General features: G+C 31.8%; 5 protein-coding genes across 6 annotated transcripts in view; 4 read left to right on the top strand and 1 right to left on the bottom strand.

The window, feature by feature from the left end:
• The window catches only part of LOC145312109 (uncharacterized), a 117787-nt gene extending 90886 nt beyond the window's left edge, over positions 1–26901 (bottom strand). Inside the window, exons 1-2 of one of the 2 annotated variants that reach the window (XM_080151252.1) lie at positions 26299–26901; positions 6182–6257 (exon numbers count right to left, since the gene is read on the bottom strand). In XM_080151252.1, the coding sequence (XP_080007378.1) occupies positions 6182–6256 (75 nt within the window). In that variant the 5' untranslated portion in view covers position 6257; positions 26299–26901. Of the gene's footprint in view, positions 1–4538; positions 4611–6181; positions 6258–26298 lie in introns of those variants that run through there. The other variant, XM_080151260.1, reaches the window with a different exon arrangement.
• The window catches only part of LOC145312037 (uncharacterized), a 242459-nt gene that overhangs the window by 7960 nt on the left and 206648 nt on the right, over positions 1–27851 (top strand). The gene's annotated exons all lie outside the window — the stretch shown is intronic.
• The window catches only part of ND-24 (NADH dehydrogenase ubiquinone), a 217824-nt gene that overhangs the window by 7955 nt on the left and 182018 nt on the right, over positions 1–27851 (top strand). The gene's annotated exons all lie outside the window — the stretch shown is intronic.
• The window catches only part of Ssrp (structure specific recognition protein), a 207279-nt gene that overhangs the window by 7955 nt on the left and 171473 nt on the right, over positions 1–27851 (top strand). The gene's annotated exons all lie outside the window — the stretch shown is intronic.
• Positions 1–27851, top strand: part of LOC145312140 (tudor and KH domain-containing protein homolog) — a 189006-nt gene that overhangs the window by 7953 nt on the left and 153202 nt on the right. The gene's annotated exons all lie outside the window — the stretch shown is intronic.

The raw sequence follows: 27851 nt of genomic DNA, 5'->3' as shown, positions 1-27851 counted from the left end.
GAGTTTCACCGCTTGTTCATTTGCTAAGAAATTCCGGTGGTCATTTTGAACTTCCGAATATCTGGAATTGCCGCTAAAATAAACCAATCAATTGTCCCCTAGTATCCAGGTACTCTAACATTTTGACAGAAAGACACTGTATTGGCTAATATAAGCGGCATATGCGAAAAAAATTGCCAAGAACATAGCATGAGCTATACGTTAGTGGGGACCCCGACTTTCAATTGGGTTATTGAATATGTATCAGCCAATAACGTCAGAAATATTAATACAGTCGAAAAGGTCTCCTACCACTTGGGCTAGGCTTAAACATTTACTCCCCAAGGCATAGATTTACTTATACTATTAATATAATACGCCTAATATTTTAGCAGTATTGTTTGAAAACTATTTGATACTATCTTTAGGTTTATAAACAACCAATTCCAAACATTCCCAATCTAAATTGGGATTTTAAATACATGGATAAAAAGGCAGGCCCGTTTTTATCCATGTATTTCACTTTAATTTTAAAAATAAATAACTTTCTAAAACAATTTAGAAATTAATGGATTTTCCAAGATTCCGCTAAGATTAAGATACGAATGTTATGGTTCGTTTGTAAAACCATTATAGAGCTTCACTTTTATGGATGTTGTCATCCCTGTCAATAATAAAACTGGCTAAAAAACCTGGTTTTAATCTTTCATTTAAATATCCTCGGAAAACTGTCCATAATACGATGCTATAAATAACTATTCTTATATCCTTATCCAGTTGTCATAGATTTATTCTATATATTGTAAATAAACCACTGCACTTTTAAAAATCATTTGCAATTGAGGTCATTTTTCTTAATAAGCAGATAAATATTTGATTAGATAGATAAAAATCTGTATGAATTTCCATGCAAGCGTAAGAACCAAACTTATTTTCAGTTTCGCAGCTAACCTATAACTAACCTAGCCCTTATCCGTCTGTCTGTTAACTTCCATTCATAATTCCTTTTTAAGGTTTCTACTACAGGGAGGGACATTAGAATTTAAATTATATTGGTACCCATAAGTTATTAAACACATTCACACATTTTGGCTTAAAACCTTTTTTAATTAATTTTGATTGGTTAAAACAAGCTAGCAATGTCCAATTTTGATCTGCAAAAAGGGTTACTTTGTTTTTTTAATCATTTGGTGTGTAAATTAAATCATATTGCCTTATTCTATATGACTTCGCCCCTAGCGATAAAAAAAAATTTGGGCGCAAGACGTAAAAGGACCAACAAAATACCCAACAAAAAAAATGGGGGGGGGATTTCTTGTTTTTTGAGGGGTTGGGGGTGTTCCACCCCCCAAGAAAATAGCCTAAAACCACCACAGGACTAGTAGGTATATTCCCTGAAGAGTAGAATCCGATCTGTTCAGTGGTTACCGAGATCTTAAGGGACGGACGGACGGACGGACAGACGAACAGACATTGTTCTACTTTGTATTATAGATATATGATCCCTAATTTTCCAGTAAAGCTACTGTTCACGGGGAAGTGAGAAGAAGAAACTAGTGTTGTTGGACACTTTTGGTAATTCTACTTTCAGATAAAGAATTTTAAATATTACAATAATGCTTTCAGCAACAAAAGTTGTTTTCTATTTAGAAGGGTTAGTTAGACAATAATGAAAATTGTAAAGAAAGAGAAGAAAAGAAAGGGTGTAGAATGTAGGGGACAAGGGAAAAATTGTCGCCAATTTAGGTTGCTATTTTTCAAGATGACAGAAGAAAACATCAAATACATTTTTATGTGAAGATTTTAAAATTAAGTCTACAGCCATTTTTTATTTATTGGTCATAAATATTTATTGAGAAAATCGATAAATAAAGAGATGATTAAATAATTTTCATTTTCTATTCCAATGCATTTAATGGATACAATATAACTAAAGATATTAAAATGTTACTGACTGCTGCCATGTAAGACGCTTGACATCAAAATTATGTTCTGGCAAAACTCACAATGATAAACAAAACATGGTGAATATTCTATTCTTTAAACATCAGGCTTTAAATCTCAGCAATAACCTTTATCTTCGGGTAAATAAATGTAGTTTTTTAGTACATTTTATAAGTATTACTATGTTTGTCTGTCTGTCTGGAAATAGCTTAAGCTCTCTCTCTCTAAGAGCTAGATTGATTAGACTAGGCTTTTAAGAAAATATTTATACTACTCTGAGGCCCAATTCAAAGATAAATGGAGAACCATTGTGCGTGGCCTACGCTCTGGAAAGAAGAGATAAATGGCGATGATTTTTATAAAGTACAATTGACCGCGGATTCTTAATAATTTTCACAAACCAAAGTTCCAAGCTTTCAAAAGAAAGAATTATCTAAGAATTATACTTATATATTCGACAATTTCTACTATAAAATAAATGGTTCCGAACGGTTTCTGAGGTTTCTGATCGAAAATATTTGAAACAATTTATTTATCTTCTTTTCCTTGATATGCATTTTAACATGAAGTTGAATTTATAACCATAAATAAAATTTAAAAATTCTGATTGGAGAAAAGATAAATAAACGTATTGACAAATAAAATTAAAAAGAAATAGTAAAGCTATTCTATATCCCCTTTTTTTTCACTAAACCTTTTAATTTTTCCTTCTTTTAAGTACATTATTAAAATGAATGTAAAAGATTATGATCAATTTGATAATTGAAGATTAAGATTTCAATTACAATTAAAACATTAATATTCATGAATCAGTTAATTTATACGTCATATGTATAATTTTTAAAATCTTTGAATTTGTCATTGAAAAAATTAATTAAAATGTTAATCTTTTTAATAATTTCCTCTTTCGTTTTTCCTTATAAGAAGCAAAACATCTCTATAGAGAATTACGTGGATATTAATTAAGACAGGTTAAAAATTGTCGTCAATTTAGGTTGCTACCATGAATATCACTTATTGGTCAGTTCGTTCAACCAGTAGGAGGGGAAAGGATGACAATAATCTGGTGTAATAATTGGTGGACAAGTAATAATAAATCCATTCAAACATTTTACTTTTATTGTTAAGAAAAAAAACTCAACCTCTAGAGACTATGCCCAAAAGAGGTAGAATAATTCCTAAACATTCATATTGAATCTAAAATTTAATCATGGAAACAATGCACTTAATAACAACCTTAAAAATAGCAACGATCCAGACGGAAAGGGGATAGTACAAGGCAGTTTAGAATAAGAAAAAAATTCTATTGCAAAGATGTTATCAAACAAAGAAATAAAACAGCCAAATTGGTTGTCCTAAAAAATCGTTAAATTGGAAAACACAATGTATTATGTTATGTTTCAAACTAAGGTTTTAAACTTGCGGTTTGTTCTCTGAAAGAATTGAAAACATTTTACAGTATGGCTTCGAAACTGATTAATTTCCTCTGGATTAGAATCGTTTCTCAGCCATACTGAAAAAAAACTATGAATGGTAAAATAAAAAATCATAAGATTAATACCAGTTTTGAACACAGTAATAGTGTCTGACTAATTATGACGTAACAAAAAAAAATAAGCCAATGAGAGGCCGTTATTGACCAATGGTAAAATTTATAGTGGCCTCTCATTGGCTAATTCTTTTTGTTACGTCATAATCAGTCAGACACTATTACTGTGTTCCCAGTTTTGTTTGCCCGGGTCTTTTAGGGCTAACAAAACCGCGTCAATTCTATAGTTTATTGTTTTGCTATCCGCGGAAACCTGTCTATGATACGATGCGATAAATAAAGTAACTAACAGGCAATAAGTCGTTGGTCTATAAAATTTTAAATCATCAAACTTCAATATTTGCACTTTTGCGTACACACTACAAAATGTAAAAATACGCGAGTGAAAACATAAAAAAATTACAGCATGATATATTACATAATATGATACTTTATGTTTGGTTCTATCTTATTCTTTATCTTTTTAAAAACCTTTGTTTATATTCATCTTTTTTTATCTTTTTTTAAAGCAGCTCTCTATCTATCTAAGAATAAGTTGCATTTTTTAGTCTATATCTTTTTTAAAAACTATATAAAATTTACGCACCACCCTGGGATAACCCTCTGCACGCCACTGGACCAAACTTTCATTTTTTCAACATTTTATGAACATTTAAAGCAAATTTAGCAATTGTTATTAGTAAAGAACATTATTTGACATTTTAAAGGGCATCTTTGACGAGCAAACATAAACATTAATCTGCCTTCTACCATCTGTCTATATATCTAGCTGTATATAATTCTAGCTGTCCATCTATATAGCTATCTATCTTTCTAGCTATCTATCCATCTATCTATCTATCCTAAACTATTACATAACATGATACTTTCATCTTTCCCATAAACTTTTTATGTCTAAATTATCTTTTTACAAATCTACAACACGACTTTTCTTATTACAGAATAATTTGTTTTACTGAGATTTCTTAACGGTTTCCCTCAAAGTGCAAATAAACTTTTTCTCCTTTTTTTAGTACTTGGAACCATACTATCTGTGTGTGTGTGTGTGCTGAGTCACGTGACTTACCTTTGTAGCATCTGTGTAGGGTGTAGCAGAGTTGGAACATACTTTCATACTTGGAACCATACTATCTGTGTGTGTGTGTGTGTGTGTGTGTGTGTTGTGTATGTGTGTGTGTGTGTGTGTATGTGCTTAGTCACGTGACTTACCTTTGTAGCATCTGTGTAGGGTGTAGCAGAGTTGGAACATACTTTCATACTTGGAACCATACTATCTGTGTGTGTGTGTGTGTGTGTGTGTGTGCTTAGTCACGTGACTTATCTTTGTAGCATCTGTGTAGGGTGTTGCAGAGTTGGAACATACTTTCATACTTGGAACCATACTATCTGTGTGTGTGTGTGTGTGTATGTGTGTGTGTATGTGCTTAGTCACGTGACTTATCTTTGTAGCATCTGTGTAGGGTGTTGCAGAGTTGGAACATACTTTCATACTTGGAACCATACTATCTGTGTGTGTGTGTGTGTGTGTGTGTGTGTGTGTGTGCTTAGTCACGTGACTTATCTTTGTAGCATCTGTGTAGGGTGTTGCAGAGTTGGAACATACTTTCATACTTGGAACCATACTATCTGTGTGTGTGTGTGTGTGTATGTGTGTGTGTGTGTGTGTGTGTGTGTGTGTGTGTGCTTAGTCACGTGACTTATCTTTGTAGCATCTGTGTAGGGTGTTGCAGAGTTGGAACATACTTTCATACTTGGAACCATACTATCTGTGTGTGTGTGTGTGTGTGTGTGTGTGTGTGTGTATGTGCTTAGTCACGTGACTTATCTTTGTAGCATCTGTGTAGGGTGTTGCAGAGTTGGAACATACTCTCATACTTGGAACCATACTATCTGTGTGTGTGTGTGTGTGTGTGTGTGTGTGTGTGCTTAGTCACGTGACTTATCTTTGTAGCATCTGTGTAGGGTGTTGCAGAGTTGGAACATACTTTCATACTTGGAACCATACTATCTGTGTGTGTGTGTGTGTGTGTGTGTGTATGTGCTTAGTCACGTGACTTATCTTTGTAGCATCTGTGTAGGGTGTAGCAGAGTTGGAACATACTTTCATACTTGGAACCATACTATCTGTGTGTGTGTGTGTGTGTGTGTGTGTGTGTGTATGTGCTTAGTCACGTGACTTATCTTTGTAGCATCTGTGTAGGGTGTTGCAGAGTTGGAACATACTTTCATACTTGGAACCATACTATCTGTGTGTGTGTGTGTGTGCTTAGTCACGTGACTTATCTTTGTAGCATCTGTGTAGGGTGTTGCAGAGTTGGAACATACTTTCATACTTTGAACTATACTATCTGTGTGTGTGTGTGTGTGTGTGTGTATGTGCTGAGTCACGTGACTTACCTTTGTAGCATCTGTGTAGGGTGTAGCAGAGTTGGAACATACTTTCATACTTGGAACCATACTTTCTGTGTGTGTGTGTGTATGTGCTGAGTCACGTGACTTACCTTTGTAGCATCTGTGTAGGGTGTAGCAGAGTTGGAACATACTTTCATACTTGGAACCATACTTTCTGTGTGTGTGTGTGTATGTGCTTAGTCACGTGACTTACCTTTGTAGCATCTGTGTAGGGTGTAGCAGAGTTGGAACATACTTTCATACTTGGAACCATACTTTCTGTGTGTGTGTGTGTATGTGCTTAGTCACGTGACTTACCTTTGTAGCATCTGTGTAGGGTGTAGCAGAGTTGGAACATACTTTCATACTTGGAAACACACTGTCCTCGCCCATTCTAAATACATAAAAAAGAATTAATTGTTATCTTAAAATTGCGTCTTTAAGGGAAGGAAGGGACATTAATTTATTCTAATTAATATGGTAAAACTATACCCTCTCATTCGCTGGCATAAAACTTTGGTCATTCAATGTATCCTTTTCAATCTTTAAACTCAATAATTTAAATCTAAAGAAGAGGTAATTTTGTTTGAGATATGTTTATTCATCGTCCATTGTCTTATTCCTGTAGATCCCTTGCTTTTTAGGGACGTACTTTTCTTACGATGCTAATGAAATATGAAACAATTGCGTGCACAGTAAAGGGATAAGACAATGGCCAATAAGCCAATAAATTGATGACATTATACATCTCTAAAGATGATACACAAAATTATCCCTCCTCTAGATTATAATAAGTGGTTGAAACATTTGAATACTCAACTTAATTAACCAACCAATCAAAATTCATTAAATTCCGCAAAGTTGTCATGCCAACGAATAAGAAATCGTTATTACAAAACTTTGGGGACCAGTGCAATAAACAGCCCATTGTCCCCTTCCTTCCTGGTTAACAGTACATACACTGAGTTACGTTCAAAATATAGGTTTGTAGTTTTAAACTGCTTAAAGCGTATTGGACATACATAATTTTTATAATAGAGTCATTTAGCATAGAGCACAAAAAAAACACAGATATTTGGGGGCATATCAGAGTCGCAGATAGAAGGTCAATTATGTTATCAAACAGAGACAGAGGGGACAATGGGCTGTTTATTACACTAGTCCCTAAAGTTTTATAATAACGTTTTTTATTAGTTGGCTTAACAACTTTGGTAACTTTAGTGATTTTGATTGGTTGGTTAATTAAGTTGAGTGTTCACACGTTTCAACCACTATTTTTAACCTACATCAGGGGTAATTTTGTGGATCATTATTGGGGATGTGCATCAATTTATCGGTCATTGTCTTATCCCTTAAGATCCTTTTGTATCAAAAATGGAATGATTACATATCTACAGGGTGCGCCACATAAAACCGGACTTTTTCTAATTTGTGAACAAATGAACATAAAATCGTCAATTTTAAAGATTTTATTAAATTTAAAAAACTGGGAAGCTAACTATGTATATGACTATTAGATCATTCAATAAAATCGCCTTCAGGATCAATCACCGCCTCTACCCGCCTCCTCAACTGCCGGCACGCCCAGGTCAAAATGTACCTGTCCAAGCTGGCGAAGTTCTCCTTGATAGTGGCAATAAGGGAGGTCTCAGTGGTATGGGCACGTCTATTGGTGCATGCTTCAAAGTAGCTCCAGGCCCAAAAGTCCATTAAATTAAGATCGGGCAGCTGGGAGGCCCCATTCCCTTAGAAAAGTGAGTAACTGCAGGATTCAAATTACCCAACTTTCAAGCTGCCATTTAACACGGCCACTCTCATTTGGGCCACAGTTGAGCTAGAACGACGTTCTATACCTTTTTGGAAATGGCATGAAGATTCGGCCAGGGTTGTCAGCGCAATCCATAGTCTAAAATGAGTTTTTAAGTTCCATATGGGTCTCTAACGTCAAGTATCAAAAAAATTTCACAATTTTGACGTTTTTGACATTTTTAAATCTGCCACAGTTCACTTTGCCGGAGTACTACAGACAAGCCATTTGAGATAGAGAGCTCTAGTCTTTTTATTGTCTTACTTATGTATCTAACAGTATCCCCAGCAAGTTACATAACTCTACCTCATCTACAGATGGGCTAAGGTCCGATTTAGTGGGCCATAGTCGAGAATCTAGATTATACCACCAGCGCCTATCGAATCTGCCTTGTTGAACATAAGAGCGGCCAGCTCGAAGTACGAGCCCATCTTCGTCCAAAGATTTTTTTGTGCTATACAGTCATTACCTAAGCTTTTTATAGTGGGGTCAAACGTCCTGATTGGTCAAGTAGTTTTGACGCTATGACCATTTAAAATAAGTCCGGTTTTATGTGGCGCACCCTGTATTTTTATATTTTCAATAAGACCTAAATTATTGTACATTTTTACAATATAAAATTTATTACAATTAATAATCCTTTTAAAGTTTTATATTTTTGTTATTAGGTGATTATAACCATGCCCCTAGCCCTTATTTTACATAAGACTAAACCAAGCTTGCTTAGACAAAAAAATGATAAATTTTCGTGATTTTTATACTTAACAAACATAAATAATTAAAACCAAGAATATTTATAATTAAAGTTATAAAATACATAGAAAGAGATCTAGACTGCGTAAATATGATTTTTTGGCAATTTTATTAAGATTAGTCTACACAGTATAACTCAATTATGTTATGCTCTGAAAACGTCGTGAACTTGGCCTAAGCTCGTAAATCTTAAAATTATGTGTCTACAAAACGGCTAATTTTATTTATATAATTTTATAAATGTATTTTTTAATTGACATAAATAAGCAAAGCCTCGAATGAACCAGAGTTCGACGAACAGCCAGACCATTTAATGTAAGATATACCCAAAAATTGAGTCATTTGTTTTAACAGGAGATGGGGGACATTAGACTGTAAATTATACTGGTTCCTAAAAAAAATACGGTCTCTCATTTGTTGATTCAAAAACCTTGATTAACTTATGATTTGGTTGTAAAAACTAGCAATGTCTATAGTGTTCCACCAATAATATGAATCTAAGCAGGGGATTTTATTATAAGAATTAGTAATGAATATAAATTCATCTTAATGGACTTATAACCCTTAACAGTTTCATAACAATTTTGTTGTTTTACTCGAACATAATTATTTAAAACAGCTAAAATTTTTGCAAACTTTTCATGGCGAAAATTGTAAGTTAAGATTTTGTTGGGTAATGATTTTAGTATAACCTTACTAGGGTACACACCCTAGATACTAGGGAGGGATATAATATCTGAATATTATAAGTTTAGATTATGTTTGGTAATGATTTTAGTATAATCTTACTTGGGTACACACCCTAGATACTAAGGAGAGATATAATATCTGAATATTATAAGTTTAGATTATGTTGGGTAATGATTTTAGTATAACCTTACTAGGGTACACACCCTAGATACTAGGGAGGGATATAATATCTGAATATTGTAAGTTTAGATTATGTTGGGTAATGATTTTAGTATAATCTTACTTGGGTACACACCCTAGATACTAAGGAGAGATATAATATCTGAATATTATAAGTTTAGATTATGTTGGGTAATGATTTTAGTATAACCTTACTAGGGTACACACCCTAGATACTAGGGAGGGATATAATATCTGAATATTGTAAGTTTAGATTATGTTGGGTAATGATTTTAGTATAATCTTACTTGGGTACACACCCTAGATACTAAGGAGAGATATAATATCTGAATATTATAAGTTTAGATTATGTTGGGTAATGATTTTAGTATAACCTTACTAGGGTACACACCCTAGATACTAGGGAGGGATATAATATCTGAATATTGTAAGTTTAGATTATGTTGCATAATGATTTTAGTATAATCTTACTAGGGTACACACCCTAGATACTAGGGAGAGATATAATATCTGAATATTATAAGTTTAGATTATGTTGGGTAATGATTTTAGTATAACCTTACTAGGGTACACACCCTAGATACTAGGGAGGGATATAATACCTGAATATTGTAAGTTTAGATTATGTTGCATAATGATTTTAGTATAATCTTACTAGGGTACACACCCTAGATACTAGGGAGGGATATAATACCTGAATATTGTAAGTTTAGATTATAGCCTAGTTCACAAAAGACATAGGTCGACCTCTGGAAATTTTAGGTCGACCTAAAGAAGCTTTAGGTTGACCGATTTTATAAAGGCATTTGTTAGTTGTACTTGTTTAGGTTGACCTACAGAATAAATCGGTCAACCTCTAAAAGTTGTTTGTGAACTGGGCATATGTTGCATAATGATTTTAGTATAATCTTACTAGGGTACACACCCTAGATACTAGGGAGGGATATAATATCTGAATATTGTAAGTTTAGATTATGTTGTGTAATGATTTTAGTATAATTTTACTAGGGTACACACTACACACCCTAGATACTAGGGAGAGATATAATACCTGAATATTGCAAGTTTAGATTATGTTGTGTAATGATTTTAGTATAATTTTACTAGGGTACACACTACACACCCTAGATACTAGGGAGAGATATAATATCTGAATATTATAAGTTTAGATTATGTTGGGTAATGATTTTAGTATAATTAACTAGGGTACACACCCTAGATACTAGGGAGGGATATAATATCTGAATATTATAAGTTTACATTATGTTAGGTAATGATTTTAGTATAATCTTACTAGGGTACACACCCTAGATACTAGGGAGGGATATGATATCTGAATATTATTAGTTTAGATTATGTTGGGTAATGATTTTAGTATAATCTTACTTGGGTTCACACCCTAGATACTAAGGAGAGATATAATATCTGAATATTGTAAGTTTAGATTATGTTGGGTAATGATTTTAGTATAATCTTACTTGGGTTCACACCCTAGATACTAAGGAGAGATATAATATCTGAATATTATAAGTTTAGATTATGTTGGGTAATGATTTTAGTATAATCTTACTTGGGTTCACACCCTAGATACTAAGGAGAGATATAATATCTGAATATTGTAAGTTCAGATTATGTTGGGTAATGATTTTAGTATAATCTTACTTGGGTTCACACCCTAGATACTAAGGAGAGATATAATATCTGAATATTATAAGTTTAGATTATGTTGGGTAATGATTTTAGTATAATCTTACTAGGGTACACACCCTAGATACTAAGGAGGGATATAATATCTGAATATTATAAGTTTAGATTATGTTTGGTAATGATTTTAGTATAATCTTACTTGGGTACACACCCTAGATACTAAGGAGAGATATAATATCTGAATATTATAAGTTTAGATTATGTTGGGTAATGATTTTAGTATAATCTTACTTGGGTTCACACCCTAGATACTAAGGAGAGATATAATATCTGAATATTATAAGTTTAGATTATGTTGGGTAATGATTTTAGTATAATCTTACTTGGGTTCACACCCTAGATACTAAGGAGAGATATAATATCTGAATATTATAAGTTTGGACTATGTTAGGTAATGATTTTAGTATAATCTTACTAGGGTACACACCCTAGATACTAAGGAGGGATATAATATCTGAATATTATAAGTTTAGATTATGTTTGGTAATGATTTTAGTATAATCTTACTTGGGTACACACCCTAGATACTAAGGAGAGATATAATATCTGAATATTATAAGTTTAGATTATGTTAGGTAATGATTTTAGTATAATCTTACTGTTGGATATCATAATTTTATCATTTATATTTCAACAAGCCCTAGCTATTTGATAGATCAAAAAACGCTCTCTAATTCTAGTAGAACCTTCAAAACTGAAAGCTATTAGGCCATTATGTATTTGTATTATTGATTTAAAAATTGAATGGTAGAATTTATAGATAATTAAAAATGAAACAAACCAAATCCTGCTAGGAAAAACAGCCTAAAACCTGTCCGATAGTATGATGCCTTAAGAATTTGATAGCATAGGTTTCAACAATGTAATAATTACTCAGCAATGGATTTATCAATAAATGGATAAATAATGGATATAATATTACTTGGATCTTACACCAAATTATCATGTATTCTTATAAAATGAAACTTATAGAGGGCTAAAATAATGATCCACCCCATCCACACTCTCCCATTAACCCCATGTCCTCCACTCCTAATGGATTAACAAAATGACCAATAAATGATAGGGGAAATAGCAATCTATTATAGCAACAATTTTCCATTGTCATAATATCCACGTATATTCTACATCAATTCACTTAAAAAGTTTTCATGGTTGATATTTCTATTAAAGAATAATATAATTTGCACTATTCTTATGGCCTCGAGCATTATATATGGATATGTTTTATATATTTTATTTCATTTTATGTTTTAGGTTTTAGGTTTGAAAGATTTTCTTTAAGTTTCGATTTATACCAATTTTTTATTTTAATATTCATAGAAAATTGTCTGTAATACGCTGACTTATAGCTTTTCAGCATAGCAGAAAACCTGTTCTTATCCAGCTGATATTAATTGGTTTCGAAACCATACTGGAAAATAAATTCTAAACAATTATTTTCATGATTAAAATAGCTGAGTATAAGTTCCTGTCCTTTATTCAGCTTGAAGCAACTTTTTAGATAATTTGTTTTTCAAGTGAATTTCAATTTGTTACTCGGTATGACTTTATTTCATTTGTCTTGATATCTTTATACAAACTAGCGGCTACGCCCCTAAAGGCCTCTTAGGGAAATTCCTCAAATTTAAATTGTAAACAAAATGATCTTACATTTTGAATATAATTTTTAATTGGCGGTTTCCCTAAAAATGCGTAGTCGAGCGCAGAAAACTACGGCACCACCCCCCTTAAAAAAAGAGAAGGGGTTGTTTTTATTTGTTTGTATTATACCTGAAGCTAGGTTGGGTTAAATTGAATACAAGGGAAGCCCCACAGGGTTCGGGCACTACAGTTGAAAGCCTTCAGGGTTGGGCAGAATAAAGATGGGGGGGGGGGGGAGGATTCTGTGTTTCTATATACGTTTCAAAACTATTGAGATATTATATTTTATTATATTTTAGTATATTTATACAATAACAGCAACAAAGTTCAGAATATTTGTGATTATGATAATTAATTGTATAAAACTAAGAAAGGTATTATTATGAGTCATAAACAGGCTACATCAGATAGATGCAAAAAATAACATCAATAAATAAGTGTGAAAATAAAACAGCTAATTTTGCATTATGATCTTTATGTCAAAGACAGTGGAGAGGGGACAATGGGCTGTTTATTACACTAGTCCCCAAAGATTTATATTAACTTTTATTATTCCTTGCATTGGCTTAACAACATTAGGGACTTTCGTGAATTTTGATTGATTGCTTCATTAAGTTGAGTGTTCAAAGTTTTAATCTTGACTAAAGAGCAGTAGATTCTATTTTCTACGACAATTGAATGACGCTTTGCCCTATAGAAAACTATCAAATGATTTAAACCATTAAATTAAAGTATAAGAATAAAGGGGGCAGGAGTTGAATAGTACTGTTCATGAGGTAGGGACTCTGTGCCGACTTTTAATTGGATCTTTGAAAATCTGCCAATAGCGTCTGAAATACTAACACAGCCAAGTTGCTACAAAAGAGAAGAAAGCAATTTGCTAGCAGACGAATAAGGTCCCCACTACTGGAACCAGTTAATTGTCAGGGTTATATATCTACACTCATACATTTATTATTAAAACATATTATAACTTACCCTATAAAAATTGTATATTAATTACATTGACTGAACACTGTACTGAATCTTATCGAAAAAAAAGGCCTCTTTGTGATGCCTAAAAATCGTGCCTTAGATAGATGTTCTGACCTTTTTAAGGACATACCAAAGGTTTATTTACTTGTTTACAATCAATTTATTGCATGGGATGCATGGCTAGATCAATAAAAGATAATCTTTATCTTCATTGATTTAGATTTGGAATATGCTGGATCTAAAGGGATATGACAATGGTTGAAAAATTGATAACTATCCACAATGATGATACGTAAAATTGCCCCAACAGTATATTAAAATTAATGGTTAAAACGTTTGAACTCTTTATTTAATGATCTAATAAACCAATCGTAATTCACAAATTCGCATAAGTTGTTAAGCCAACGAATCAGAAAACAATAGAAAAGATCATTTTACAATAATTTATCTAATAATTGTCCTTTAATCCTTCCTTACAGAAAAATATGAGGAAAATTTGAAGATTATCGACAATATTGTCTGTAGAAAAGGCTCTCGCTTCTCAAAAATTATTTTGGGTCATTTCATAAAAATCTTTAAATGGCTCTTAAACATTAGATCTAATAAATGAAGTCTAACCCAATGCGTCTAATGTCCATAGCTCAATAAAGTATAAGAATATAATTTAGGTTCACTAAATCATTCTATAACTAAGAATTATAATTATATTTAATATCATACCTTTAAAAACTTCAAATTATATATACATACCAAAAAACTAGGACAGTTATGTGCACTAGAATCGCAGTTCAGCAACTATTTGTAAATTTGTTCGAAGAGGGAGGAGACATTGGGCTATTTATTGCACAAATCCCCAAATTTTTAAAATAACGTTTTCTTATTCGTTGGCTTAACAACTTTGGAGTATTAATTTAATTTTAATGGTTGGATCATTAAATTGAGTGTCCACACCTCTATTTGTATTCTGCAGATGGGGTAATTTTTTGTGTCATCATTGGGGATATGGATCAATTTTTCGGTCATTGCCTTATCCATTTAGATCCCTGATCATTGTATTATACTTATAGACATTGTTAATAAACAACCAAGTAGATAGATTTCTAGCATTAAACATTAGTTTCATTTACGGGTGTAAAGAGTAGCAACGCTAATAAAAAGTTGAATTACTGTACTTAAATTTCAGAAGCATTTTAATAGACAATTTATAAATTTATTTCTATCATTACATTCCAAAAGACCACACATCTGTTTTGAAGCATAGCTGTTCTATAATTGAGATATGTTCGACCATTTAACATCTACAAACCTAAACCCCACTTTATTAGTAGTGAAGCTAATCTATGACAAGACATATCTGTGTGTCTGTATGTCCCTCTTAGGAAGACACATAACCTTCGTCTTGTAATGTACAACATAGATACAAAAAATTTACTGTATTACAATTTATCGTTCTTTTTAATCCAATTTTTAAAACATTTAAGTTAAAAGAACCACCCCTCACCCCCTTCCTATATTTGATTGGGAGGGGGGGAGTGCATTAAAAAATGCATTCCTTGAATAGTTCCATAAAGATAAACATAATTGTCCTTGTCTGCTTTATAATAATTTTCTACTTTTTAACAGATATTCGAGTATTTTTTTTTTTTTTGCTTCGCTGTTACGAATATTTTAAATCTAGTATCATAACTGATTAATAAGTATAATCTTATACTCGAGAAAGGATAGCTCAAATATTTTTCCCGTGTCGCCTCGAAACCGTTTAATATTCGGTGGATTAGAACCGGTTCTCAGCCGTACGTAAAAATAATATGTTTAGCATCGTATAATATCAAGTTTTCTACGAATATAAAAAGATGGTTTTAATCTTATAATTGTACATTTTATATCCGCGGAAAGCTGTTTATAATACGATGCAAGAAATAAATATCAATGTATTTTATACATTAATAAAAAGTAACTTTAGGCACTATTTTGAATAATGTTTTTCTTTACAACTAAAAAAGCTAGCTGCTACCTAGCGGCCATTAAAAAAATAGTCAGAAGTTAAAGATCTCAAAAAATTATGGTCCGAATTGGTTGTACATTTTATGGAAGATTTATAAACATCTTGGGCTGGTTTAGGATATTCCCTTAATTCCTCTCCTTAATCCTATAACATAAATTAGTAAAGTAACTACTGAACCCATTAAATTTCCATTTTCAGGAAGGTCCCGTGATGTTTAGGCTATTTTATGTTTTTAAGTCTCTCACAGACTTTATTGAATTGATAAGATGAACAAACAGCAATACATTTTCCCTGGTTATAGATTAGCTGGACACAAATAAGAATGATATCCAGGATCTGAAGGGATAAGACAATGGCCGATAAATTGATGTACATCCCCAATGATATTACACACATACCCCTTCTGTAGATTAGAAACGTTTGGAGTTGGATACCCAACTAAATGAACCATCCAATCAAAATTAGATATAAGTTCCCAAGGTTGTTGAGCCAACGAATAAGAAAATGTTATTTTAAGACTTTGGGGACTAGACTAATTTTCCCTCACTTCCTGATGATTCCACACCTATTTTTAAAGATAAAGCAGAGAAATATAAAACATAAATCTGTAAAATGCAGCGTGACGTGGAAAAAATCACTGGAATAAAACAAGAATGATTATTTTATTTGTATCGTAGCTTTACCTTAGGGAATTAGCTTTTAGAGATTAGGCTAGATTGGTTCGTGAATGATTCCTTAAAATCTAAAAACCAAGATCAAGAGATATTTTATTTTTGTTGTTTTTGTTGTGTGTATGTGTGTTCGTGTGTGTGTGTGTGTGTGTGTGTGTTTGTCATGTAAAATCTCGTAAACGATAAATCAGATCATTACATTCGTTTTAGGGATGTTTAGTAATGATCAAATGTAAGTTTTAGACTATTTTAGAGATACAATTAAATAAGGTCTCATAGAAAAAGCTTTCTTTAGTTCAGGTTAGGTTAAGAAAAGATTAAAATGCCCTGTAGGGATAGTATTACTTCGCCTTCTATGTTACAATAAAGAAAAAATAAGTAACATTATCTCAGACATACTCACAGTATAAAACTATAGAGTAGCATGCTATTGAATAATAAAAAACAATAAGAAACACTAACTATTGATAAATACATATATAGACATACTTACAGTATAAAACTATAGAGTAGCATGCTATTGAATAATAAAGAACAATAAGAAACACTAACTATTGATAAATACATCCAATTGGTTGAATCAGAATGCAAAATGAGCAGCTATTATCATTATGGGACAGGGAAATGACAACCGAAAAATGTATCCAACAATCAATGAAAAACATTATTGAAGTGTTGAAGTGTATTCCACTTCAGCATCTTATTGGCGATAACTCTAATTTTGTTGAGAAAATAATAAAATGAGAGGAAACTGTAATTGACTGGCGAAAAAGTTAGTGGCCAAATAATGGAATTTGTATCCTAATTCGACGGGAATTAGTAATATAAAGAAACGTAATGACATGAAAAAGTATTGACTGAAAAAGTTATAGCTATTATAATGGAATCTGTTTCTTAAATCAAATATATGAAAGGATAAAATGAAAAAAAAAAATGTTCCACAACATATTGAATAGTATTGGATTGCAAGTTTATTTTCCATTCTGGGAAGAAATATATCATTCTTGAGGTATTATATCCCTGCCCCTGATTATAATATCTATCTACTACTTTTGTATTATCTATTATTATTCAATTCAACTCAATGTTTGGTTCGGGTATAAAGGAAAATGAAGAATTTTTTTATATTAAAGTAGCAGGATGCCTATTTGTAATTTAAATTGAATAAAAGAGGTTATTTCTTAAGTGCATTACTGAACTTCAGAAAAAAATTCAAGACTAATAATAACCTACCCGGTCGAGCGGTTAGTACGATCTTCTGAGTACAAAAAGTACAAACAGACGTAGAACCTCATTTTTAAAAAAGCATGAATACTAGGAACGAAGCAGCTTATAGTGCCTGATAAAAAATTACGTCATACAATACAAATGACCAATGATAGGCCATTACACATTTTACCATTGGTCAATCACAATGTAGAGTGGCCTATCATTGGTAATTTGTTTGTATTACGTCATTTCTTTTAGGCACAATAAGCTGCTTCTATTAGGAACCCATTATCTAATAACACTGTACCAATAATAACAGTATGACTATTAACATAATCAAAGATTTATTGGCATAATTTTTAGCTGATTTATTTATCTCTATTGAAATCATTCTTTTGTACTAAAGATAAAATTAAATCATCTACATAAAGTTTAGAGCCCTAAGCTATTGAATGGAGTTATAATAAATTGACTGATCTTCATTTTTTTCCGAGACATTTATAATTAATAAGTAAATTTAAAAAGAGTCTGTTCTTTAGTATTTTTTGTCAGTCGTCCGTTCGTCAGAGATAAGCTAAAATAATCTTTACAATTGTTCATTTATGTTCAATTTAAGTCTTAAAGGCTTTTCTTTATCAAATTTTTTGCATATAATCAAAATTTACATAAACAGAAACATTTTATTTTTCTGAACTTTAATGTATTCTGCTTTTTTTGAGAAAAACATTTATGCTTGGACCGACCATCCATTATTCTTGGTATGAAAAGAAGCAGACCACCCATGAGTGCTTATTAAAGAACCACAGGTTTTACCATGTAATGGTACAGAAACCAGACCTTATAATGTCAAACTTTATTACTATCCTAAAGTATATTGACATTTAGAACGAAAAATTCAAATAATTTCTTGAAGAATATCAAATTTCTGAGTTTTTAAGACACAATTTCTTTAAGAAATTAATGTTAATGCAATGAAGATAGTATTGATTATAGTCTAGTTTCTATACTTCAACTTACCAAAATCCGTGGGTTCACAAGTGCTTATCAAACGAGCACAAAGGAAAAACAAACACACGAAAACACTTTTTTGTCTCTTTTATCATTGAATGACTATCAGTGTTGCATTTGCCCTCAATAGGCTTTCAACATTAGAGATATTTTAGAGTCCTTCAAAAAGTAGTAGTTTAAATGATGAACGATAGGAGGAACATACAAATACAGTGAATTTTGGGTCATCTCAAAAAACGCCTATATCAGAAAACGCCCATCTCAGAAATTTCACCTAATTGAAGTGGTGTCAATTTTCAGAAGCTCTTTTAAGTGCCTATAAAAATAATGACGTCATACAATACAAATGACCAATGATAGGCCAATTCCCAGACTAAATTACCAATGGCGTGCCAGTATATATTTCAATTGACCAATTGTAGGTCAGTATGACGTTATTTTTTTATATACACTATATAAATCTTCGAATTTTCAAAATTTTTGACATTTTTTCTATCGAAGTAATATGCACCATTAAGAAAAACCTTAGCTCAAAAACAGCTGCGTCCCCAATAACTTGAAAAGTAAGAATTTTAAGACAAAGGTCGTATAGTCAAAGGGTTGGTAGTTTTATGGGTATTATTACATGGAATCCCTAATCTCTGAAAATCCTAAAAATTTGCAACTCATAAATTGAAGAAAGGGTGGAATTAGGAATATAGGGATAGTTAAATGGAAAATAAATCATTCACGTCTTGCTTATAATTTAAATTTTAAAACCTTTTGCTGTAATTAGTCTGAACTTATGAGAAACGAACAATTATAAGACGGTAAATTATCTTCTACTAGCGAACACGCCCCTAGAGGACCCTAGAAAAGGAAAGACATTTTTGGGGGTGGTAATTTTTCTAAGAGACGAGGGTTGAGATACCCTTCCCTGGATAAGAAGCTCCTCTGTAAAGGAGAACCATATCGGTTCATCAGTAAGCAATATTCTTCGCCATAGACAAAAAAAACTTACTACTTTATATAATAGGATTTTCCTATCCCTTTCTTCCTGGGTCAAATAAGCATCAATCTTAGCTGGCGCTAATTTCGTCTTGCTTTAAATTGTTATCTATTAGGCAACATTGTCATAATGGATATGTTTTTAATGGATAAAGCTTATTCTGATCACAATTTCAATAAAGAAAAAATAAGCTTAGCTAACTATCGATTTCCCATTCGCCTGTTAAATTTCGTTTGTTATTGAACAAGAAAAACATTTTTTGATGTGATTATTATTTATTAGCATGGCATCCAAATCACTTTAAAAACTTTTTACATTTCATAGAGTTTTCTTTAATTCATTATTTAGAAGGGCCTAACCTAACCAAAACTTACATGGTATTTAATACACAATGTTCTACAAATATCTTGCAGTGTTTTCTCCATAGTTATTACAACTTTGTTTTGGGATCAGTAATATTTGACATAATATCATTTGACATAAATTCATTTCACATAAAACATTTGGCATAAAATCACTTCACATAAAGGTACATTTGACATAAAAACATTTGCCATAAAGGTACATTTGCCATAAAGGTACACTTCACATAAAAACGTTTCACATAAAGATACATTTGACATAAAGGTACATATGATATAAAGGTACATTTGACATAAAGGTACGTTTGACATAAAGGTACACTTGGCATAGAGGTACATTTGACATAAAGGTACACTTGGCATAAAGGTACATTTGACTTAAAGGTACACTTGGCATAAAACGTTTCACATAAAGATACATTTCAAAGTGTACCTGAGGTAGTCATTTTTTTCCCCGAGCATGGCAACCGGTGAACAGAATCTCAGTTCTGCACCACAAGCCTTGCACGACTGAAGTTCCCATGTCTATACAGTCATATTTATATGAAAATATAATTAGAAGATTTTTGAATTTTTTTTTGAAGATTTTCCCCAAGGTAATTTTGCTTTCTTTTAATAATATATAAAAATTTCTAAAATCTTCAAAAAAAATTCAAAAATCTTCTAAAAATATTTTCATATAAATATGACTGTATAGACATGGGAACTTCAGTTGTGCAAGGCTTGTGGTGCAGAACTGAGATTCTGTTCACCGGTTGCCATGCTCGGGGAAAAAAAAAATATTAGGAAATAAATGAGATACCAGGGGAAAAAATGACTACCTCAGGGAGAAAAAAAGAATATTTACATCCACTATTTAAGGGGTTATTTATATGGGAATGTACCTTTATGTCAAATGTACCTTTATGTCAAGTGTACCTTTATGTGAGATGTACCTTTATGTCAAATGTACCTTTATGTCAAGTGTACCTTTATGTTAAATGTACCTTTATGTCAAGTGTACCTTTATGTGAAATGTACCTTTATGTCAAGTGTACCTTCATGTGAAATGTACCTTTATGCCAAATGTAATTTTATGTGAAATGATTTTATGTAAAACGTTTTTATGTCAAATGTACCTTTATGTCAAATGAGTTTATGTCAAATGATACTTTATGTGAAACGTTTTATGTGAAATGAATTTATGTGAAGTGATTTTATGTCAAATATTACTGATCCTTTGTTTTGATGCATCCAAGTTACGAGCAAAAATGTTCTAAATTTAGTTTCTCACTAGCAATGGATGTATTATTACTTAGATAATGCACCAGATTTTCAAGTTCTTTTATAATGTGAAACTCGCAGCGGGCTAAAATAACAATTTCCTCTTTCCACCCCCTTTACCGAATTCCCTCACCCTCCTAATGAATGAACGAACTGAAAAACAAGCGAGTTACATGTTAGCAAACTAAATCAACGACAATGTTTCCCCTGTCATAATATCCATGCATATTTTACATCCATTTCACTATCTAACCTTATTTATAGGATAAACACAGAGAAAAGCTACTCAATAATTGAAGACACTTTGAACTAAGTAATACATTTGATTGGTTATTTGAGACCTTATAATATGTTTTATATAATTTATAATTATAATTTATCCCAAATAAATTAAATTCAAACTAATATAGTTTTCACTTTGAAGTTTTAAATCTTTTAGCGTCTGCGCCCCTGAATTCAAACAGGTGGGAATGAGGCAGTATAATATCTTAAAGCCGTACCAAGGCTTAAATCTATAAATAAAATAGCTTAAAACCATCCCGGAACTTAAGGAACGTAAAGCATTCCTTAAACAGACTTGTTAGTAGGTAAACCTATCTTACAAAAGAACACCTTTGTTAGCAGAAAATATGCTTTTATGTGTAAGTTGTTAAACTTTCTATGAGATAAAAAATGTGATAAGTAATCTTTTTAGTATTGCATAACACAGTAAAATCTACCATAATAAAAATACACTCACTGCATATTATTTTCAAATTATGAGAGACATTTATTTTTTTAATACATTTAATTACAATACAAAAAAATCATATTTTCAAATTGATATAAATATCATTCTTATTATATCATGCAATGAACAATCAATTAATAATATTTTGATCGATTTAGACTTTAAAATCTCGAAGCGAAATATTTTTTCCTTGAGGGGCAATATTTTTTTCCTACTTCTATTTGCTTTTAATATTATTGTTCTTTATTAAAAGATTTTGTTTTAAAATATTTTTATATAAAACATAATCAAAGAGGGTTTCTTTAAAATCTGAGCGAATATAAAGTGTATAAAATGATACCATATACTTAACAAGCTTTTTACTTCTAAATCTTGTAGTTACAATATCAATTTTAAGTTTTTAAGACGATAATTTAAAACAGCTTTTTTTCTTTGTTTTGATTGTTACTTTTGATTTTAAAAATAGCACGAACAAAACTGAACAAAATCTCAACCAAAGCCCAAACCATAGTTGTTTTATAGTTTATTTTTTATTATCTCGGAGGTGGAGGGAACTATGAAGATTCAATTAAATTACAGCCATTTTTTTCCCCCAAGAATTCACCAGATACAAATGTCCAAATAATTTATGAGCGTAGAATAACATTTATCTCCATTGTCCTATAATTTATATTATAGAATTATTGTTGATTGTACCCCCCAAATAAGCATAAATATTTCAAAATTGAAAAGCTTGTAAAGCGATTAACATATTCCAGGATTATAGAATAAAACTCTGCTAGCATATAGTTGCGAGACTTTTTGTATATTCGTGAAAAACTACTCAATTTAGTTCTCTATTTTTTTGTGATCTTCACACAGGTCCTTGGCTGGTTTTATGCTATTTTATTTTTAAATTATAGTCATTGGATCTTTGGGTTCTCTCTGCCTCTACCCCCTCTCCCCTCTATCCGAAAACATAGCCCCTATATAATAGAGGAGCAGCCGCTAGTTTTATGTAAGAGGAATTTTAAACGGTACCAAACAAAGCACGACGGAAAATGTTGTTATATTTTTGGTTATATGATAGACTGTTGTTAAATTTAAATACAGGCCTTCTGACTTGAGAAAAAATTATCGTGAAATTTGAGCAAAAATTACTGCACGATTTTTTTATATTTTGGTCCGAGAAAATATTAGCAGCAAAGCAGCATTTTAAATATGAGAAAAATTTGGTTTGTCAGTAAGGTATTGAAATTACTTCAAATGACAAGCACTCGAAAGATATATAAGAAAAACAATGATGACAACACACATAGCAACAAAAAAAATACGAATTGCCAAATGGAGCAGAAGTTCATAGATAAAAAAGAATGAGAAATGAGAGAAAGACAGAGAGACCAAGTAAATTATATTCTTAATGCTCAACTGTACTGAGAAGCTTCATCATTTCAGTTCTCTATCTTGAAAAACTGCTATGAAATTCCCATGTTTCCCATTCAATTTCTTGACGGACATACCAAACTATAAACTTGCTTGGCTACTATAAAAACATAAAATTAAATATATTATCTAATTATAGTTTTAATCCCAGCCTTACAATACATTGTAAAAAAATTAATTTCAAATATTATTCTAACAGGGATAGCTATATTCATAATCATATTTTTGATGAATCAAACAGTTAAGTGTACTACAGTACAAGTTAAGAAAATCTTCTTACTTATTCAGTAAATAATCAAATGATTACTTTTGCCAGTAAGTCTTTGTATTATGTCAATTAAAAAATAAATAGTTCATAGCAAATAATCAATATAAAAAATATAACCTTAAAACCATTGTGATGCTTTTGTTTTAGCATTTTTCGGATCTAAACATAACTAAAGCATTTTAATTACCTTATCAAATGTTTAAAAAAAAACAAAGTTCATACAAACATACAAAATTGTATATAAGCTAGCTGCGATGCTTATAAGTATCAATATAAAGACTAAACAAATAGTAAAAATAAAGCTTCTTAAAATAATTAAGGTGCAAAGTTACTCTACAAGAGTTAAAATGAAAGTAAGAATATACAAACAAAATTGATATATTCAGGAATCTAAAGGGATAAGACAATGGCCGATAAATTGAAGTACATTCCCAATGATGTCACACAAAATTAATATCACCCATGTAGATCAAAATTCAATAATAGTAGCAAAAGTTATTGAGCCCCAACGAACAAGAAAACGTTATTATAAAACTTTGGGGACTAGTGTAATAAACAGCCCAATATCCCTTCATCCCTAGCTGTGATTACATTTTTTCATTCAAATTTGACATATTCTATTATAGTTTTTCTTTAATTTTTTCCATTTCGTGTACTTATGCATAATAAGAACAAAATTAATGAGCTTCGCTTAAATTAAATCTATTATCCTTGTTTTATGTTCATTGTAAACACTTACTACATGCAGGAAGGGAAGGGAATATTAGACAGTTTATTACAATAGTCCCCAAAGTATTATCACAACTTTTCTTATTCGTTGGCAACTTTAAGGACTGTTATTCAATTTTGATTGGCTGGTTTATTAAGTTGTCCAAACGTTTCAACTACTAATTGTAATCTACAGAAGGTAAAATTTTGTGTATTATCGGTGGGGATGTACATAAATTCATTCAGCGATTGTCTTATTTCTTTATCCCTGCACTACATGTCTTATCAAAATTATAGTTAACACTTTTAAAGTTTGGATAGTAAATTATTTAATTTTTTTTTATAAAACAAGGACGCTATGTGGTCATAACACACAAATTTGATAATAAAACAATCCAAAACAAGGATGACAACATCCATAAAAGCGAAGCACTGAAACTGTAGGACAAACGGACATTAACACTTGTATAGTGTCTGAACTGAATAATCAGAATATAAAAGTATAAGATTCGAAGCAAAATTGTAAGTAAATTTGTTGAAAAACTGCTTGATACAGGATAATGTTTATGGACATACTTACATCTTTAGGACTTGATTATAGAGTTGCTTCGCTTAAAATATTGTTCTTTGTTGTCCCAGGAATCAATATAACAAAAATCAGATCAAACGGATAATTAGATCACATAAAAATTTGTTGTTAAAAAAGTAGAAAAATCAACATGTTTAAAATGGACGCACGGACATTCTGGTAATGATTATAGAGTTGCTACGCTTTCTAAATCGTACCTAACTATTACAGTAATCACCATGCAAAGTTTGAAATCGATAGGACAATTCTAACACGCCTAAATTAACAAATAAAAGCTAACTATCTCGGACGGACGTACGGACGGACGGACGGACCGACCCTAATTATAGAAAAGCTTCGCTTTTAACAACAACAAAAAATACAAATACAAAGTAAAAAAATTGTTTTAGATCATAGTGAAAAATTATATTCAAATTTTGCTAGAAACCTTAACTTCAAGACACATATTTTTTTACCAAATACTCAAGCTTTAAGAATTGACCCTTTAGAAGGATATATTAATTTAATCAACCTTAAATTTACAAACAGAGTGAGGGAAGAGAAGCTTTTTACAATAACACATGGCAGGTTAAAACTATATAAATGCAATTTTAACCTTTCATAAACATATCGAAAAATGCAACTTGTAAAGATTAAAATTTCTTAGAAAATATTTAACTAATAATAGCGGCTACGCCCCTAGAGGCCTACACTTTCAATTTTAGTTCTTAAAGAATAGGTAAATACTTTTTTAGGAGTTGGGTTTGTTTATTTTCTATTGGGAGATTTCTCATTAGAGGATTAAGGTACCCTTTCCTGGACCTATAAGAAGCTTCACTGTAAAGGAGAACCGTTTGAGTGGTTAGCAAGTTCCTTGGCTAGCATGTTGCTTATGAAAAAAAACGAAAAATCAAATTTAAAAATGCTTGGCCTCTGAAAGATATTGAAAATCTGCTACAGCATTATAAATGCGCCCTCTACTGCAAAAGTGGCAGCAATTGAATCAATTTGCAACTCACAAGTAAAACCTTTATTCTCTCTCATTTTTAGAATATCCGAAACCGCAGATGCCATTTATTCAGCATTTCTTTTTCGCAGCTCAGATGCTTTTATTCAACAATCCGAAATTATAAAAATTTATTTTATTTTGGTTTATGTCAAGTTTTACCTAATGATATTATTTTTTAACTTGACCTAGATTTGCTCTTATTTTGATACAGAACTTCCCATAAATTGATGTACATCCCCAATAATGATACACAAAATTACTCCTTCTGTATATTACAAATAGTGGTTGAAACGTTTGGACACTCATCTTAATTAACCAAACAATCAAAATTCAATAAAAGTGCCCAAAGTTGTTAAGCAAACGAATAAGAAAACATTATTATTAAACTTTGGGGACTAGTGTAATAAACATTCCTCTTTGATATATTCTAGACCAAAGATTTTTTATTGAAAGCAAAAAAATTCGTACCTGATCTATTATTTAAACTGTTTAAAAACAGCCTCAATGATTCAATCACAAATAACTCACATATCACACTCACAATATCAAATCACATCTATGATAATAATGTTATTGTTTTAATACTTGTGCAAATGTTAATAACTTTTAGTAATCAGTAAAAAACTTCATTCTCACTTTCTTTATTTTTTTGAAATTTCAGGCTTTTTCTCTCCCGTTTTTTCGACAACTTTTTAGCGCCAAAAATGCAGTTGGCGGCCGTTTGTTGTTGATTTTTTGATAACAACAACTTTTTTCTTGCAATAGCCACGGTTGTGATATAGTGTTGTTGTTGTTTAAATAATCCAGTACTGTTACAAACAGCGGCGGTTGATGTTGTTGGCGGCAAGTTTTGCTGTTGTTGTTTCTGTTGTATCTATCTATGTTAGTACAAAGCTGTGGTGCAGTGGAGCTGTGGTGGCCGTGATGTTGTTAGCGGGGGGTGAGTTGTTGTTAGTGGGGGGTGGGGGGAGGTGGTTGGGCGGTTGGTTAGGTGATGGTGGTGGTTAGAACTGCAGCCTGTGGTGCTATTAGGTGCACTCGTGCAATCTGCAACAAGGTTGCAGCTTAACTGAAATTTGCAACGAATTCTGCAGTTGCAAATATCTCCAATTCACCCTTTCTCCCTCCCGAATATCTCTCCCTCTTATCTCTCTCTCTCTCTACACACTCACTCTCTCTCTCTACAACTCTCTCAATGCGTCATGTTACGACATACAAGAGAAAGAGAAAGGGAGAGAGAAAGATAGTATCGTTGTATGTTTGTCTGTCTGTTTGTGTATGTACGTGTTTTAATACGATAGTTATAGTAACAATTCCCCCTCCTCCCATTGCCTTACAGAGAGCTTTTTCTGTAGCCTACATTAGGAGATGTGCCGTTAAAAAGGGGTTGGTTATTTTCGCACAAGTCTTTTTCTGTCCTGATTGCCTCTGACAAACAGTGAGAATGGAAAAAACGAGGTGGTGGCCTTTTTTTACGCTGAAAGTACACTACTAAAAAGGCTTCTACTTCCCTTTTATTATCTCAACCCCCTTTAGCGTTTTAACCCCTTTTTGATAATCGTTGCTTTTTTTCTCTCCTCTTACTTTCCCTTTCCATTACGGTTATGTTGTCTGTAGTGCATATTCAGCTATAGAAAGGGAAAAAAGATATTGGGAAAAAAGGGAAAGTTTGTAAAACTGCAACAGGTATAGTAGTAAAGGGTTCAAGCGCTTTTAGACAGTGAAGATTATTTTGGACAAATTTTGAGCGAATTATTTTAACTTGAATGATTTAATTTTTTCTAGGGGCGATTTCTCTTGGGAGGGTGGTGGTGCCCTCCTCCAAAATAGATATAAACCTTCCCAGGATTTATGAGAAACTACTCGATGCAAAGAAGAACCATTCTGGTTCAGCAGTTAACGAGATCCTGTGGTACAGACAGAGAGAGAAGCGCACTTTACTTTTACTTTATTGTAAGGATAAATATTTTATATCATCCGAAACAACAAACAATCCGAAAGTATTTGCATGTTGAAAGTAC

Source organism: Acartia tonsa, chromosome 1 (assembly GCF_053477335.1).
Source record: "Acartia tonsa isolate MP-2025a chromosome 1, ASM5347733v1, whole genome shotgun sequence".
NCBI classification, from domain to species: Eukaryota; Metazoa; Arthropoda; class Copepoda; order Calanoida; family Acartiidae; genus Acartia; species Acartia tonsa.
Note: the sequence above shows the minus strand (reverse complement) of the source record. Positions and strands in the feature narration are given on the sequence as shown.